Source organism: Prenolepis imparis, unplaced genomic scaffold (assembly GCF_030444845.1).
Source record: "Prenolepis imparis isolate NDT839.2.m4 unplaced genomic scaffold, iyPreImpa1.0 SCAF_3, whole genome shotgun sequence".
NCBI lineage: Eukaryota > Metazoa > Arthropoda > Insecta > Hymenoptera > Formicidae > Prenolepis > Prenolepis imparis.
In genome coordinates, this window is record NW_028141161.1 from 11,390,930 (window position 1) to 11,410,179 (window position 19,250).

Sequence of the window (19,250 nt, forward strand, 5' to 3'; positions counted from 1 at the left end):
CATTCATCTTCTTTTCTCCGTTGTCTTCCAACGCGTCTTCCATCTCTTCTCCGCTGCCCCTATTATCTTCTTCTTTACTCTCGTTTCTCGTAACTTTCAAGTGAATTCCCTTCTCGCTGTCGTTCTTTCCTCACTTTAAAATTTAAGATTTCTTGTTCTAATATTACTTACTTAGCTATATCGGGTATTTTTAACAATCTGTAATTATTTCCTTACATTATATTTTCGATAAACGCATCTTTGTATGTCAGAATTCTTTATAAAATATTTTTTTTATTTGCTAAAATGGATTAGATGGGTATTTTATGCAGTCTGCTTTTTGCTGATTTCGTAGATCCTATCTTCGAAGGGTTTGCATTGGAAGAATTTTAATCTTTTCATTCCTTTTCAGCACACATTCAGATTTTCTCTCAGAACAATAAATTTTTCCTTCCCTCTCACACACTGTCCCACTCGGTCTTCTTTCCTATCCCGCTTTGTCTTCCTCCGCTGTCTCCACTTTTTTTTATTTGTGCTCTTCTCGTCCTCCTTATCGAGACTTTTCGTTTGGCAAGAACTTTGATGAATCGAATTCACTTGGAGAGGCGACGGTGGCCCACCACGCGATCTCCACGGGGTGTCCGGGACGAACAATGGTCGCGAACTGAGTGCCAAGCTTTATCCCAGAACGATCGCTCGGGATACCGTCGACGATGGACCGCTGTTATCTAGCGATCGTCGAAGAGAAAAGAGTTTCATTATAGAGCTGATAACATTGGAGACTAGTATGGATGACTGCGTGTCTTTGAGTACTGTGAAATTTGTTATGACGAATTTTGAATTATACATATTTCGATTCTATCGCGATAAAAGTTGGCAAAGGAACGGAATTGTAATGCAGAAAACGAATCGGACTTTAATTAAAAACCTGTTTATTGAATCTTCTCCATCATTTTGAGATATTTTGCGATAATTTTTTTTTATTATGAGGAAGAAATCGAAGGTTTTGATCCTATTTATTTTCAACAAGCATTTCTATAATTTGAAAACTATTCGAAGAAAGAGATCAAGTTGATTTGTGTTTATCTTATATAGATGAAACTGATCGTTGTTATTCAAAAACATCCTGCGTATTATTGATGGATCGCACGAGAAGAGTTGGTTTGAAATTTCCTATACAGAATGCAATGTCGTTTTTATATTTTCAGCGATGCCCTATTATCGGGAATATCCCAGAGGCGTACTAGAATAATGCGGAACGGAGGATGATTCAATACAGAGATCGCCTCGCGGCTTACGCGAACCCGGATACGCAACGCGTGTTGGGTGAATAAAAAAAAATGTGTCGCGATTTGAGCGTTCTCGCAGAAATAAAAATGCCCGACGTGGCACGATAATCGCTCGTGTCACGTCGTTTTTCGATCGAGACGCGATCGGAAATCGCCAAGCGATCATCTGGCCAATTTCACCCGGCCGGACATTGCACGAAAAATACAACACACGTACCGCGAGCGCCGCTTAAAAATCAATTTCGTAAAATAATATTAATAGGCTTATCTCTGAAAGAGAAACGTGAGAAACAAATCGCTTGGAAATATGAACTGAAACTTTGAATCGTCAAATATATGTATATATATTAAATAATTCTCCTTAAAAAAAAATGTTCTTTATGTTTATTAAAAATCTCGTGAATAATATTTACGAATATATTATAGAATATAATTTTAATTGCTGGGGCAACTGGAGCACTAATTTTTTATTATAATATAAATACAAATAAAACGTCAAATTTTAAAACAATATTATATGACATAATATAATCGAGGACAATTCAAATTTCAGAGCAATTATATTCGCGCGATAAAAGATTTTCTGAAATATCTGTGTCTCTGTAAAAAGGATTCATGCAAATTTTTTCGATAAGTAATGCACCACCATATTGAAAGAGGATTAAACGTAGCTTAAACGTGCAGATGCGAGGAAGCATCCCACGAGGGAAAGCTGCGGATGCGGTTGCATGTATTCCGCGAATTTCCGAGCGCGAGCGGGTGCAGCCACAGCGGGGCTGCTGCATCGTCAGGGTGCATATTGTGTGTCGTTGCATGCACGCGCATTTATATCGAACGCGCGTGTTACACACGTATATGCATGCGATCTATGAAGCGACGTTGTATACGCCGATGTAAGATTTATTTCGAGATTATACCGTACAATCGCGAGAGAGCTACGTTCTCCCGAGCTACCGACGATCGTGTTTGCCGACGATCGTGTTTGCCGACGTAATCAGCAGCTTGCGATATGAATATCACAATATCGCGCACGGCTGTGTTATAATCTCACGCATGCGAACACGTGCGATTGCGGATTCCGTGCCGTAATCGCGAAGATAGAAGTCCGCGAATTTGCGGAGTGAAAGCAGGCAAGTGCAGATTATTCCCGGCGCATTTGTAATATATTCGTCCGAGTTTCCAAACTTATCGTAACTTTATGACAGGATTGTGTTTCGATGATGTAGAATGTCACTCAAATTTAGGACATATAAAAATTAAAAAGTTTTGAGAATCTGCCATAAAAATTAATCTTAAATTAATTAAAATTAAATTAAAATTTCTTATAAAATTTAAATGCATTTTTTCAGACATTAGCGTTTATATTTCGTGGGATGTTGCGTATAAATATTTTTTATTCACAGAATATTTTTGCAATTTATTTCTCAAACTAAAGACAATTGATTTTATATACTCGAAAAATCCGCATTTAATGTAAAACGGAATTGAAGTTTTTCGTTGCGTAATTTTGCTGGGTACATTATATACAGAATTTATCGTACAGTTTTGTCATAAGTCGCGTTTTCCACTACGTCGACGATTCTCTCATCTCGTACTCACTTCTATTCCTTGCTGCTTCCGTTTCCGCGCGTAGATTCGCGACGGCGTGGAAACTAACTACGTGAAACGCATTCAGACTCTGGCAAGCAAACGAGTCAAGATGAAATCCACCGCGATTGGGATTAACGTCGGAAATTATTTGGAAAACCGTAGATGGTTGCCTTTCAATCATAATGCGACATTCGTTTCTTGTCTCATGTTTTTCACAATTTTCTTTTATTCCACTTTTATCCAACTCCAACTGTTCTAACATTATTCACGTCATATATTGCATTGATTTATTTATGGTTATGAATATAATTTTCTATTTTATTCGTGATTGAAGAATGAATGAATATGACAAATCATAACGCGTTTCCATTTAATTCTATTTTGATTTTTCACATTTTCTACCGTTCAATTTTCCAGTATTTCATTCAGTTTCCAATTTCTTGTTACTGTTCAATCAAGAAGTTGATATAAACCAATAAAATCACCTGGCATGTTTTTCTTCGATTATTTCAGACGACGGTGAAGGAAATGAAAGAACTGTTCGCGCACTCTCTTTTTCCCTCTCTCTCTCTCGCTCTCTCGATGATTTTTCTGACGGAAAACTTGGTGTTTTCGCGGATACGCGCTAGATTGTCGATATTTCCGTCGATGTAACTCGCGTTTTATTAAAGTCACGTTAATTAAAAGTCGCTCGCTCACTCGAAAGGAATAATAATTTTTCCACGTTTCGTCGAATCGATACCGCGCGGGAAATCGAAGAAAAATATTGCGAGAGAAAGCTGGGCGCGTGCATATATCTTTTTTTCTTCATCAGTCGATTTCGTGCGAAACGGCCGTTGCTCGGAAATCAATGCCACTTTGTTTATCGACGAGTATTCCCGCGATTCTCATTGGTCGTTTGCCTATGCATTGTGAGAATGAATTAAATTAACATGCAATTATTATTTCGCAACGTATTACGTGCGACAATAATGCACCGTGTATACGCAACGCCAGTAATTGAAATTATACGCGATCGCGCATTATTGCAAATATTTTGATCCCATACAAGATGTCCGAAATAACTTTCGCAATCGTTTTTCCTCAGTGCGATAAATATTAGTCGATTGAAGAGAAATTCATGCGCTTATGCGCATCAAAAATTTTTTATGTTAATCCAATAATATTTCGAAGAAAACTATATATACATTATGATTATTCATTTAGCTACATCAACGATATTACTGACGGAAATCTCAATGCTTTGATCAAGGTGTTATTATTAATAATACCCGCTGAGCGCTGTGTTCGTTTGCGTTTCGTTCATGCCATTAGAAAGGAGCTTCAAATTAATCCGCTTTGATTTATTATTTAAATAGCCTTATGGACTCTGAGAGAACTTCATTTTGAAAGCCTTCTACTTCGTTCCTTCTCATTAAACATCGAGTTTTTATTTATGATGTTACGTAACATTATGCTATGCGAATGTAATTATTAATTGTTTCATTCACAATATAAGATGGTAATTAATTAAGTATAAGAGGCACTATAACAAAATTTCGCATCCATATAGTCAAATGAAAACATCAAACAATCCATACGAGTCACGTTATTAAATTAGCTTTGAATAGCTTTGAAATTTATCGCATAACATTAGCTAATTGCAATAAATTTAAAAGCCATCAAAAATATTTTACATTAAATGAAAGCGCGCCGAATAATTCACATCGCTAATTTATTATGACATATTTATATAATTAGAATTAATTAAAATAGATTCAGAATTATGGAAATTATACACATTTTTCCTTTATAAAAAAATGACCTAATAATATTATCAAACAAATACATTTTGGAATTAATAATGATATTTGTTTTACAATCCATGTTTATTTTTACTTATTTTTTGTCACGACTGTTCTATTAATCAACCTGTAGAAATTAATGTTTTAATTTTATATATATAGATGTACATATGTAGAATTCAAAAACTCTCATATTAAAACAAACGACGTGAATTTTGGGGACGCGACATGAATCAGATTCTAATCATCTCTATATCATCAACATCATCATCATCATTTCTGAATTAACTCTATATATAAACACACATCACATCAGATTTGACGTAGTGTTCAATTGAAATTTTCATTATGCGAGAAAATCATATGTGATAAAATTTCGTGTCTAACGTGACGCGTTTTGACTCCAGTGCCGAAAATGCAGATTTCATTAAACTCCGGATCCGTTAATATCCGCAATATTATTGCGTCGTGCATCGGTATCTATATCGATTCATAAATAACGCTCTGCGTCAAAGCAATGTTTATAAATTATTGACGATGTCACACCACGATACTCTCGCGGCGTTCAGTCTTTTTCCGCGATCTCATTCGAATATTGTGCGAGATTCGTTAAAAACTCCGACGTAGTTATATTGCTAAATATTACTGAAATAATTCATCTCGTTATTATTCAAATTTGAAAATTGAATTTAAAAACTCGAAATTACACAAATCCCACAAACAAATAAATAAGCGAATTCTTTTAATAAAATATCCAAATATATCATTTTTTTAAATAAGAAACATTTTTTGTCATGGTTTTTTTTTTAATTAAAAAATATTATTACATAATTAAAGGCCTTTTTAGATGATCTATAATTAACGACAAAATTCATGACTATTGAATATTATTTATAACTTTTATGTATCATGTATTACAGAAAACATTTAAACACGTAAAATAGATACAAATCAAAATATATATCAGAATACATGTATACAGGATATATCGGATATTCCTATATATTAAAATATGTAGAAGTCTAGTTTTAATAATTAATTATATACAACTAATATATTACAACTAATTATATAAAGATAATTTTATAAGACAAATAATAAAAATGTTTATGAGGATTTTTTAAATAAAGATAAATTGTGTTATGTTAAATATTTTGCAATTTTGGTAAAGTATATTTGTGTGTCAAGTATATTTTATTTAACTTTCGACTTTTAATTCTGATTGCAGTTGCGCCCATTGCCAGTTTGAAAATAGGTTCTAATCTGAATCCGACGAACATCAAGGAGGGTTCCGACGTTTACTTCGAGTGCAACATCAGGGCGAATCCCAAGTTAAACAAACTAGCCTGGTTCCACGAGGTAAGCACTACATCGACTCTCCTCTTTCTTTTTTGCGAATTAAGACTATAAGTCGTATATGACTTGTCGAATAATGAGCCGATAATGCACAACTATTTCACAACGGAATAACATTTGTGCATCAACTAAGATAAAGATATATAGAATAAATCTTGATTGCATATATGACACAATAAAAACACATGACGAAATAAAATCAATCGTAAATTTATATAAATTCAATGATCTGGTTTTAAAATATTTTTCTATGGCTTTAAGATTCCTTATATATCAGCCTTTCTATCGTCTATTGATATAATTAATTGAATGCGGCTAATTTTTTGAGAAAGAAAATATATATATATAGATCCCAGTTCATACATAAGGAATTAGTCGAATAGTTATCGAAGATTAGATCTGGGTTAGTTACAATTGATCTGTAGGGGTATAATAGGTCGAGTACCCTCAACATAGCCCTTTAACCCATCCTAAATTGCACAATATACGTCTCATCGCATAATATCGTTATATTCTCCGCGAAGGGGAGATATTCATCGAGGAAAGCGGTCGATAAATTATCATTTTATTGAAACTTGCGGAAAGTAATTGTTTACACGCGAAAATATAACATTAATCTAAATATTAAAAGATATTAAAATAATTTGTATGAAAGCAAGTGAGAGGATATTGAGAACATTCCGTATCTGCGCATGATAGAAATTTTTATTTCCTATTTTTTCCGCAATCTTAAAAAATAAATGAGATAATGTATTTATTTGTTTTTTTGAAATGAGGGATATTAAACCACGTTTTATCTTTTTTTTCACGTTATAGAAACTTTTAATTATGCAGATGATTAATTATTTTGCTGTATGTATATAACATCAGGCAATATATTATTCATAAAATATATTATTTATAAATAAAATATATAATTTATAAAACAGCGTGACTCTCTTTGTACTGCTAGCTTTTCAAAATTTCAGTTATTAACATCCATTTCAACCACATTAGTTTCAAAGAGATAAAAAAAGCGCGGCGAGATAAAACTAGCATACACACATGTGTTTAATGATTGTAAACGGCCGCAGGACAAAATTTCAGAGACGACCGATTTTACTGGCTATTTACACTCGCTCTAATGAAATATCCCCTAATTAGTACGCCTAGTCCGTCCCGCATTAACATTGCGCATCGGGCTCATCCGCCTACGGTGCTATTCGATGCACGTGGCATTAGCCGAAATAGATTACGTGAATCATTGCGCAACATTAAAGCGATCGCGCGCAGATAGAATGAGGCGATTCGAACGCTCAAGTAATTAAAAATAAAAAAAAACAAAAATATTAAACGTTATAATTTAATCAAGATTATATATACATATATACATATATATTCGTATGAAATAATATTAAAATATTATATAGAGAGATAAATGATCAAAACTCGTAAAAGATGTATGCGCATCAGAATTCTGAAAATATATACTTGCAATTATTTATGAATTATATATTTTAAATAACATTAAAATCATAGTAATTATATAATATTTTATGAATTTCATATTTAATGATTTTTTAATATGTTCAATCTTCATTGATTTAATCAAAAAATATATATTACTTGTACAAAATTCAAACGCTGGAGAAAGATAAATCTTGAATTAAATTTTCAAAAATTACAACAAATTTATATGCGTAAAAGTCCTAAAGTTGTACACTCGCGATTATCTATTTGAATTTCATAGAATTAATTTTTCTATGCGTGCGTTCAGTCTTCCTTAATTTAATCGAATATATATAAATATAAACTACTTGCACGAAACACTAAAGGAAGATTATTTCGGATTAAGACAAGCTAGGCATTCTCTTACGTTACCGATGAGTAGCTCTGGAGGTGTCGTACGCGAAGAAACGAATTGCCAAAGTTAGCGTGGAAGGATCTTCAACCATCGAATAATTACAACGATCAAAGCGAAGTACTGTTGCAACGACGTAATTAATTAAATTCGAAGACACCACGACGCAACGATCTACTCTCGGATTAAGCTTTGCGGAAGCTGGAGAAAAAACGTGTCTCGAATTTTCTTATAAATTTTCTCGAAAGATTTTACGAGAAAATCTTGTGTTGCAAAAATCACATAAACAGATTTACGTCGATTTTTTATTTTCTTCCATCGTTTAATGCGAATAATGATCAATACGATTTGCACTAAAACATTAATATAAATTATTTTCTTTACTTCGGTCAAACGCTTTATCCACAAATAGAAAGGGAGATAATAATGCAAAAAGCTCTGCTTTTCTTTCGTGGACTCTCGTTCCCTTATGGAAAAGCATTGTTTATATAATAAACCTTTTTTCCGCGGAGATGATCTTTGAAAAGTACGCCGCGCAGATTCACCTTTATCTTCGGTCACTCGAGGATCGCCAGAGTTAAGCCTCTTAAGCAAGATTACGTCTTCCATCATTTTCCTTCTCCCTCTCTCTCTTTCTCTTCGAGACAGTAAAATCCTGCGAGCATTTTCCCGGTTCGTTCATAACGTTTTCGCATCCTACGCGGACATTGTGCGATATCTAAATTGCGCGTTGCTCTGAGAAAACTTGCTCGCTTGGACCAATAACAGTCGCTGGTTAATCCTCGAAACAAAACTGAATATTATAAAGCTTCTACAACGACACTATTTTCGCCTGAGCCAATCCACCAAGGTAGATTTATGTATAAGATCGTATAGTAATATCTTTTCTTTTTCATCAACTTGTGCTCTCGTACGTTATGGATAAATAATGCGAGTCATATAACACGCAAATATTTGAAAAGTGTGAAGTGAGATTAAAACAAATATCTCTTCTATTTTTATCAGAATTGAACTAAATTTCAGCATATGAGGTGGATAAAAGGGAATGGTTATTTAAATTGATTTCACCCCATGATACTAATTTTAACACAATACATGTAATCTTTTGAACGATAACAATAATAACAAAGCGAAAGAGAGGAAAAATTGATAGTGAGATATTCTGCATAACATTATTTTAATTTCAAAATGAATGACAGATATTAATACATAAATGTCCGAACTTTTTTCATAATTGCACACTTGCAAAAAAATGACAACTTTAGAAGGAAATTATTTTTAAGAATAATACCATTTAACGCACTAATAGATTTAGAAACATCTCAGTTAACTATTTAAAACTGAATGTAATACACTTTGACATAAGGAGAAGCATAAAGAATAATGATGCACGCTGTTTTAGATGAAAAAGTATAGTTTTTGCGAATCTCTTTGCCTCTTCCTCCCCCCTCTCTCTCACTCTATTTCTCTTTCTATCTTTCTTTTGCATGTCCTTAACTTTGGACAATTTCGCGGGTCGTTTGTCTCGGTTCCAGCAGCGCGATGTTGTTGCATATTTAAGCGAAGAGACGGACGTGAGAAGAAGAATGTTGACTATCCTCTTTAAAGTTTTAAGAGGTAGGACGAAGGTCCTTACGACTCCTTACAAAGCAGGAGTATCGAGTCGCTTCTCTCGCGCGCTCTTACGGGACGATTTTCTCCCTCAGATAGTCGCGCGCGCTGTCGGAAGGGACGAAAATTTTTCCTTAGAGAGGCAAGATGCCGTAACGCGACTCTGGGGAATTCCAGGCGGAATTTCGCGAATTATTTATCGGCCCGGTGCCGCACGAGGAAACGACGACGACGAGCGGTAGGTTCGAGGCTGTACACGTCTCGGATAAACGAACTGGCGAATCGTCCGAGAAAATCGAAGACAACGCTCGATATGATTCGAAGCATCGAGTGGGATTTCACTTATCTCCTTCCGTATAAATCCCGGAGAAAAACTTTTAATTGGACAGTGTTTTATATATAAAGGGAAGAAAAGAGATATAGTTGTTTCGAGTTGAAGACGTTTCGGAGATATTTTCTCTTGCGCGCGTCTCTCTTGAAATAATTTATAATAATATAAAAAGTGTATAAGAGAGAAAGAAAGAGAGGAAACTTTTTCTTTTAAAAAAGAAAAAAGAACTGGAAACTGAATGTTTTAGTATCTGTTCATTTTACTTTATTATGCTTTCAAGCATCAATTTACTTCGTTGCTTTTCCCTGCTTGGTAAAGTTATTACCGATGTCCGAGTTTTCGCGAAAGATTTAAGGATCTGATTCACGATGCGATGAATTTTCAGGATCACGGGGGGAAATAAGTTCCATCCGCCATCCGAATAGAATTTTAGAGCAAGGATAATTTCGGAATGTCTGCAGCTATTCGTTGGACGACGCGCGAGCGCCGATGTGCATTCTCGTCGAAATTATTGCAAATTTACGAGCACCCGTTGTCGCACACCTCTCCCCGATTCTGCTCGTCGAACCGAACTGATAAATCGCCCACGAATCACCGGTCCGCCATTGGTTTACCAATTCGTAAAAACGTTCGTGCGACGAAAATTTTATGGCGAACGGACGGATGGAGCGCGCGCATGTTTACGCAAACAAACGCACATTGTGCGTTTATCATTGTGAAAATTGCAACACTCATTCGCGATGACACTTTTACGTTTCAATCGCGTCCTTATCAAAGATTTAAAATTAATCCGGGCTCTCGGGGGACTGGCACAGAGATTCAAATTTTTATCTACATTTCTATTAAACATCGCTCGGCTCATCTTTTCATCAAGAGGCTCTGCTTGTAATTTTTAATTAATATAAAAAGCGAAAAGAGGAGCTTTTTCTCTTTTGAGAGAGAGAGAAAGAGAACATACATATACACTCACACTCTCAAATTATAATCATGCAAAGAATATTAAAAATAAGCAGATAGTAAAAAGATATTAAAATATACATCTTTTACTATAAATTCTTTTTTTCTCCTATTTATTATTTTATTTATGAATCGCGCAGACGATGTTGAATATGTGTTAAACAACAAGATTTAAATAGCATTATAAATAATAATAAAGTTAAATAATATTTTTCTTAAAGCTGCGCGCTTTTTGATAAAACACTTTTATAATTTTTGTACGAAAATATCTAAGCTGCGATGAGAAATTCGAAGAATATTTAGACTGGGTGAGAATACTTTTTTTCGCAACGTGCGTAGGAGGTGTGTGAACAAAAATTGCTCACGCAGATACGAGCATTATCCGGATGAGCTACAACGATTCATTCGCGAATTAGTTCGCAGCTGCCTACCATTTCGTCTGGAAATCGAAAGAGATAGAGAGAATGACCGACAAATATTTGGATGCACCTTTGAAACCTCGCCGGTAGTTAATTTTTATTTTATATTATATATGAGAGAAATAAAGCACGAGTGATTACATCGTTGATGTAATTCGAGCTTGTATATATGCCGCGATCATTTAATTTCTTTTATATAATTAAGTGCTACAGACCGCAACTGTACGAGTTTCAAGATTTCTCTACCGTGCTCTCTATATTTGCAATAATCATGTTATGAAATGTTGAGTGTTGAACGGTATATATATTTTTATGCGATAAAAAAAAACAAAATTTATCGAAAACGCAATCACGGGATGGGAATTCGAAATTACACTCGACTCGCCAATATCGAATATTTGATGTATAAATGCATACTTTTTCACTTAAACATTGCAGCTTAATACATTGATGCAGTTACAAACAAACAATCGCCATTTTGTCGTTTGTCGTTTCATCTGATATCTCGTGAAATTGTGTTATATTGTTACGGATACCGTGCGCATAAAGGATTCGGTTGAGCAAAACGTGTGTGTAAATCCGAAATCGTCGGTACATGATTATTACGTTTAGCGTTGCGGCAAATGTTACACACCGCTGTGATATAACATTATTATATCATATTATAGGCGATATTTCACATTTTACGACGATTGAATGGAAATCGAATTTCCGCCGATTAGTGTCGTCATGCGTATTTTGGGAATTTGAGACTTTGTCCAATGTTTGAAATAATTCGATATTGACGTATCTCGCTTCATCACGGAAATAGGATGAAAAATTGCTCGTATGAGAAAATATGGCAAAATTTTCTGTTCTCGACACGTGCGTTTTAATGGTTATATTTAAATCTAAAATTCTCTTTTCAAAATGTATGCGTTATCATTTATACTCTGGATTTTGACTTTATCATTCATCGCGCCATTATTCTCTTCATATGTCTTATATATTATTTATTTTCGATTATGTTTTACGCTAAAAAATTGTCGTCTTCTAAAAAAAAAAATCATAAAATGTAAATTTGATTTAAAGTATCAACTCGGCATTTCAATTCATCAAAATCATATCGCGCTTTCAATCTCTGTAATTCTCCATTGAGAAAAGACTCGCATCCACATCGGATATCTCCTCGCGTCATCTCGCAAAAGCCACGAGAAAGCGTGCTCGGGCGCGAGTTGAAAGTTAAAAAAGGATTTAGCTGTTACTTATGCATAACCCGAGCGAATGGCGTAACTTTTCGCCGACGAGATGCACGCGGTGCAAGATACACGTACCATCGCAACGGAGTGTTGCTGCAAGAGTGAGGGAGGGAGTGGAGGGTTGGAACTTATCGTCCGTGTCTGAAGTCCGGAGGAGCTTCGTGTATATTATACCTGGTGACGCGGATATATTCTGGAACGAGGCACGCGCTCCTATCACCCGGTCTCTGACACTGTACGTATATTTAACGTCTAATACGACGGCGTCGTGTTACGCGAGAACTCACGCGGAAATGGTAAGACAAGAGAGAGAGAGAAAGAGAAAGAGAGAGTTCTCTCCGAGTATACGCGAGTCCCTCAGGACGGCGTATCCTGGAGGTGGCCGTCGAAATAGGAAATTCCATTTGCGCCGCGAGAGTTTTCGAGATGGAAATAGTTCACGTTCGTTGACAACGCATTATTCATCGCGAATTATCCATTAAAAAATACGAATTACTTGACTGCAAAAGTGGCTAAAACTGTTGATGTTATTAAAACTATAGTTTTCACAAAAAGAAATCACGGAATATAAGATGCGATAAGTTGGTATTTAATGCAGAAAAGAAATAGAAGAGATGGCTGGAATATTCATTTTTTGGTCTATATGAGAAAATAAGATAAGTTGTCTGTTTTTACATTGATAAAATATGGATATAGGTTTATATATTTTATTTAAGAATTAATCTAATTAATGTTCTAATTCATAAATTAAAAGTTTTATATATATTCCCTTTTTTAATCAAACTACAGGGAGTTTGCTCCATTGGCCATCATGCGTGATAATTCGCGAGATCATGAGGCTCTTCTGCTTTTTATGAGCGTTTAAAGCTTAAGACATTGACACACGAATGCGCATATACAATGGCGATACTGTCTCCAGCGAAGATGTATCGCTTCCCGATTCTGCAGCGATGCTGCAGGCACCCTCAGCACATACGTACAGAGTAGAATTTCCACGGAGGACAGACACGAAGCTCGTTACTCATCTAAAACAAGCATGCAAGCCTCTCCTCCCTCGCGGTCGCTATTGCTACCGCATCTACCTTCTCTCGATATTATTTGTGACGACCCGATTTTGTTCGATCTTATCCGCCCGTCGCATATCTCGTAAATGCAACTCTTATTCTCAAACACTGTCGGAGATCCCTTAATTCCTTCCGGTTCTTATTAATTAATTTTTACACAAATCAATTTATTGAGTATTCTATATTTTTTGATGCTCTGTTAATGTTAATGTCGGTCTTTTTCTATCGTAATCAATTTCAATTACACACTTTTGTTATTATCTATAAAGATTCAGGAAATAGAATTGATTACTTATATATAATTACACCATAAATCGGTAGTCAAAAGTTAACGCTAATTTCTGAACTTTTTGTCATTCTTTGAGATATTCTCGCACAAAAACGTTTTCATTAAGAAAATCAATAAATAGGTATTTTAATATTTTAATATAACTTTTAATATATTTTATATTTTATAATTTAATATATCTCTTCAATTTATTATATTATAAAGTTCAAATACTAAAAAATTGCTGAATATATAAAAATGCTTGCTCTCTCAAAAAATTCTATTTAAAAAAATGCAAGACCATATCAAACCACATCGTGAATTCGGTGGACTTTGTTTCGTGTTTTCACTGGTGCCTCGGGGAGAAAAAAACCACCGTTATCTGGACTTCGTGATTTAAAGCGTGCAAATATTTTACATCACGATCGCGTCGATGCTTCCGCCCGAGCGGAATTTTTCTCTCGCGCAATGTAAATCAGCGAGAGAGAAGCAAATGCAAAGCGGGGATATGGCGCTATCATTCTCGAATAGTACACAAGAGCGAGTTGCATTTCGATCCATACGCGAAAGAGGACAATTAGAAAGAATTATACGAGGTTTTTTTTTGGAAGAGCAAGCAATAAATAATAAAAATCAAATTAAAAACAAAAGAAAATTGTTCAAGTATCGAAATATCGATAATAAAGTTAAGAGTTTGTTGGTGCTGTAAATAGCTAATGGAATTTCGTCTCTTAATTTTAAAAGAAATATCTCATAACGTTTTAATACAAGTTCATCAGGATATTTATTATCCAAAATTAAAACGTGTAAAAAAACATCATTCTCAATTGAATTCTTCCTAAGAAAAGATTGTGCATGCGGAGAACGCTCTTGAAATCTGCCAACCAAGAATATGCTTACGATTCTATACACGATGGGATTCAGACAAAAAGACGAGGAATAAAACGCAGAGAATCGCAAGAGAGCGATGATAGAGACGGATGAAAGAGAAGGATGTGGAAAGGCGAGAAAGAAGTAACGATAAAGCATAGAAAAAGGAAAGCGACAGGATTATCTCACGGAAGAGATAGAGGATGCGAGAGAGAGAGAGAGAGAGAACGATAGATACAGAAAAGGAAAGAGACGGGAGAGGAAATAGAGAAGATAGTGGGAGGACAAGTGTACATCGTAAATTCCCTTTGTCCGACCTCCTCGAGCGGACGACAACCCGTGGCGGGCCGCGGTTGTTTCCTCCCGAGCAGCAGCACGATCTCCGCCGAGGCGGAAGCGGTGCTGAATGCCAAGACTAAGACAAATTTGTTTATTTGCGACGGATAACAATGAGAGCCGTCGAGTTGGTCCTGCGGGAATTTGACGCGGAAAGAGAGAGAGAGCGAGAGAGAGAAGCAGAAAGCACTAGGAACGATCGTCGGTGTTTCATCTGTTATCTAACAATCTTGCGGGCGTCTCTGTGGCGCGTTTACATTCAGGAGCTCGTTCGAATTATTCTTAGAATAATTGGTAAAGAGACTATTACTCTTTTTTTTTTTTTTTTTTTAAATTAATATAAGCGCGAATTAATGCATTTTTCTTAAATTCAGACTTAGGTAAACTCAGATTAATCTAGATTGATTCAAATTGACCGTAAGTTGCTTAGAGACTGAATTGCGTTATCTGGAAATGTCGTGTGTAATGCAAGTTGGTATTATTCGAACAAATACTGCGTTGCGCTTAAATGAGATTTAGGTCGTTTCTGTACTCGCGCACATAGCAATTCGTTCACGAGATACCTCGTATCTCGTTTGCTTATTCAGAAGGAGCAGCTGCATCACAACGTCACTGCCGGCGTCGTGCTCTCGGACCACTCGCTAGTGCTGCAGAGTATAACTCGAGAGTCTGCCGGAGGGTATACCTGCATGGCCGCGAACGTCGAGGGCCGCGTCAAGTCCAACGTAGTCAATCTCGAGGTTATGTGTAAGTATGTGTTTTACGTTCTCTTGTGCTTGTAAGCGGGGCAGGCCGTTTTCGTGAAAGCGCCGCTTTAATGGCTTCAGTGGCATAGCATTTGCCCTCATGATGAAATTCCGCGGCGACGAATGTCGCTGGAACGCGGTTTTGCGCCGCCCGTTTCTCCTCGGTGCTCAACAATCGGTGGAGGTTTGTGTTAAATCCCTAATAACGAAGATACTTAAGAGCGCTAAATTTTCTTACAATTAAAAATACCGAGATACGAATCAAAAATTCGAAGCGGAATAGAGAGAAAGTGAATGATTTATTTTCTTTTTGAATTCATATTCAATTATAAAGAATAAAATCGAATAAGTTGTTAATCATTGATTATTTTACTACATGAAAACTATTTTTATATATGAGAGCACAGGGACTTAAATAAATATATTTATTTACTATTTCTCGCTACGTAAGGCGGAGGAAAATGCTATAGAAGTCGAATCAGAATTTTATAAAATATTTTTGTTCTTTCAAAACTGAATTAAAATTGAGAAATTATCTTGATGAGAAACCCCGAGTATAGAAATTAAAAGATTTAGCATAAAAAATTGCAAGAGAAAAAGTCAAGAAACTCAGAAATTTAGCGCTTTTCAGTTCTGTTCGTACTACTTCGCGGCTGACCACGATCGGTCCGTACTACTTCGCCAAACTCTCCGATATTTTATGGAATATCCGTGTGTCGCGTAAATTCTCGCGCTCCGATTTTACGGTGTCGGAAAGTATAAATAAAACGTCCGGTTATACCACGGACGATTATCGATCTGCGCCTCCTTGTGGGAACCACTCTTCCGCTGTCTAATATATAACGCTTATGCAAAAGAATCTCGCTGAAAATCCGAATCTTTTGTCCGACGTGTGTTTCGCGCACCGATACGCAGGCGGAATATTTTTCGAAAAATGTAGCTTATCGGTTAAAAATACGGCGAGTGTAGCTACGTAACAGCGAATATTACAGCGTCGTAACTTCTTATCGGCTTACCTAGTGTGCGTCAATTTGAGAAAACTCGATGAAAAAGCTCAAAAATTGTAAATACATACTCTGTGTATCATTTATCTTATCTACTCGCTAGAGTACATTTGTATCCCTCTTTATCTTAAAACAGTAATAGTTATATATGTTGGTTCAAACTGGTTTTTATACAGATTTCACATACAGTTAATTATTAATTATGTTTTCTTTTAAACCGTAGACTAACTAACATTGTGCGATAACTTGGCATATATTCCGACCAACACAAAATACTCTTAGCTCACATTATTCCACGTATTATGCCAAATTCAATATACTCTACACCTACACTATAACACTAGTTTAAATCCATAATGAATGTTTTTAAATAAATCTATATTTGGTTCTTAATAAAATATAATATTTATCATTAAAATATATATGTAGTTGAAAAGCTTTTCTATTTTACGTTAAAAAAATATGCACTTATTAAAAGTCCAATCTTTATATAAGTTCATTTATTTATATTATTTTTTATAGATATTAAAATTAATATTTAATTTCCTAATCTTTACTTTCGCGACATTGCCTATGTTTATCTTTTTCAGAATATAATAATAACGTGGCATCTTGATTATATTTTATTTTAAGCTGTGTGTGTGTATATATATATGTATATATATGCATTCTTATTTTATATTTCGTTTTACACTTTTCCCTTAGCTTATGATTTATCTCGATTGTATTGTTCTCGTGGGTTCCCCTGCCTAGAATACATAGTGAAATGCCAAAATCCATACGTTATGCCGCAGTCGCGCCCGTTTGCAAGCACGTGCTGAACTCAGGCGGAGGTTGGAGGCACCAGAACGCTACCCCGCCGCCGTTCAACATGCCCGAGGAAGTGCACGGTGCTCTAAAGCACGAGACCATAAGTTTAGTTTGCGAGGTCGAGGCCAGCCCCACCAGTGTGACCTTCCATTGGACCTTCAACAGCAGCGGCGACCTCAGCGACATTCCGTCCACCAAGTACACCAACGAGGGCACAACTAGCAGGCTTAATTACACCCCATTGACCGATATGGATTACGGGATTCTGGGCTGCTGGGCTAGCAACGCCGTAGGTCACTCCAAGCAACCTTGCCTCTATCAAGTTATTGCCGCAGGTTCGTATGAGTTTAGTCTACTACCGCTTTATATTATATTTTGTCTTTTCATTTTAATCTGGTTTTAATTCGGCTGTGACGTGTACAATCCTAAATAATGACGTGTAGAATAAATATCTATAGAATTCTATAGATTGCGAAAAAAAAGGAACTCGTTTGTTTGAAAAATATTACAAACACTACACGATATGTTTTTTCAAACTTTTAGTAATAATTTGATTATAGAGAGAGGACAGTATTTGTGTTGCACACAGCTCAATATAAATTGTGTATTTATTTTTGCTTTTACTAAGCTCAATTTTTATATCAAATCTGATTTGTTTATATAACTTGAAATACTATTAAACGGGAAAACATATGCGTAAAAAAAACAACGAAGCAGATTTACAAAATCCATAAACTATCAGTTGCAGATAGCAAATATTCAATAGTGTACTTGCAATAGTATAGTTTTAGCTGAAAAATTAATTATTGAATACTTCCTGATAACTGTTCACAGTATAATAATATTGTCTTTATAAAAATATTATCATATATCTAATTTTTTTATCAAAGATAAAAATGTAAGATTCGACTTTGGGACTTTGAAATCTTTTCATATTGATTAAAGTTTGTGACCATTTTTCCGCTACATTTTTATTAAAATTCAATCAAATAACGCGATGGATTATTTGGTATGTGTACAAACTTTTTATTCATTGGTTTGAAAATATATTTTTCTTGCAGCGAATAATAATTTTTAATTACTATCCGCGTTCGCAAACGTTGAATAATATAGATGATTGACTTTTCATATTTCTGTATACGTTTTGCTTGTCGTGAAAGAGCTTTTTAAAAAGTTAAAACAGCATGCTTAATGTATTTAACTATTTACAAAACGACGAATACGCGAACCAGAGTGCGACAATATTATCTATTTGATATATATGTATATACATATGTCCCCCAACTGATTGCTCTTCATTATCAATTGTTATTCTGTTCCGTGTATTCATTGTACATGTGTGTTCATTGTTATTATATTGTGTACAAACATTAATCCATAATTAGTGGAAATGTAACTATTATTGCACCAAAATAATTTAGCAGTTTATAACGCCGTAATTAAAGCCATCTCTTAATTAATTTTATAATCAAGTAACATAATACCTGTAGAACCATATTATAATCTGACCACATTGACCTATACATCGCGAAGGGATAATATTTGCAAACCAATCTTCCCGGCTTTTCGAAATTCAATATTGTCAATTGCGTATTTGTGGATATGCAGCTTGTCGCAATTCTAAAATGCGGATTTCTTGGCTAATTTGAAATTATCTTCTCCTAAGAAAATATATTTTATCAAACGTCGGACTTTTTTTATTTCTTATTTTTATTAAAATGCTCGTTATTATATAGAAACGGAACGGATTAATACATA

The 19,250-nt window shown here is 35.1% G+C and overlaps 1 protein-coding gene and 1 long non-coding RNA gene across 3 annotated transcripts in view; one reads left to right on the forward strand and one right to left on the reverse strand.

Annotated features, from left to right (window-relative positions):
• Window positions 1-19,250, forward strand: part of LOC145934586 (nephrin) — a 223,454-nt gene that overhangs the window by 189,413 nt on the left and 14,791 nt on the right. For both annotated transcript variants that reach the window (XM_083035178.1, XM_083035177.1), the window contains exons 9-11: window positions 5,871-6,001; window positions 15,520-15,679; window positions 17,477-17,827. In XM_083035178.1, the coding sequence (XP_082891304.1) occupies window positions 5,871-6,001; window positions 15,520-15,679; window positions 17,477-17,827 (642 nt within the window). The remainder of the gene's footprint in view (window positions 1-5,870; window positions 6,002-15,519; window positions 15,680-17,476; window positions 17,828-19,250) is intronic.
• The window catches only part of LOC145934589 (uncharacterized), a 36,738-nt gene that overhangs the window by 4,741 nt on the left and 12,747 nt on the right, over window positions 1-19,250 (reverse strand). The gene's annotated exons all lie outside the window — the stretch shown is intronic.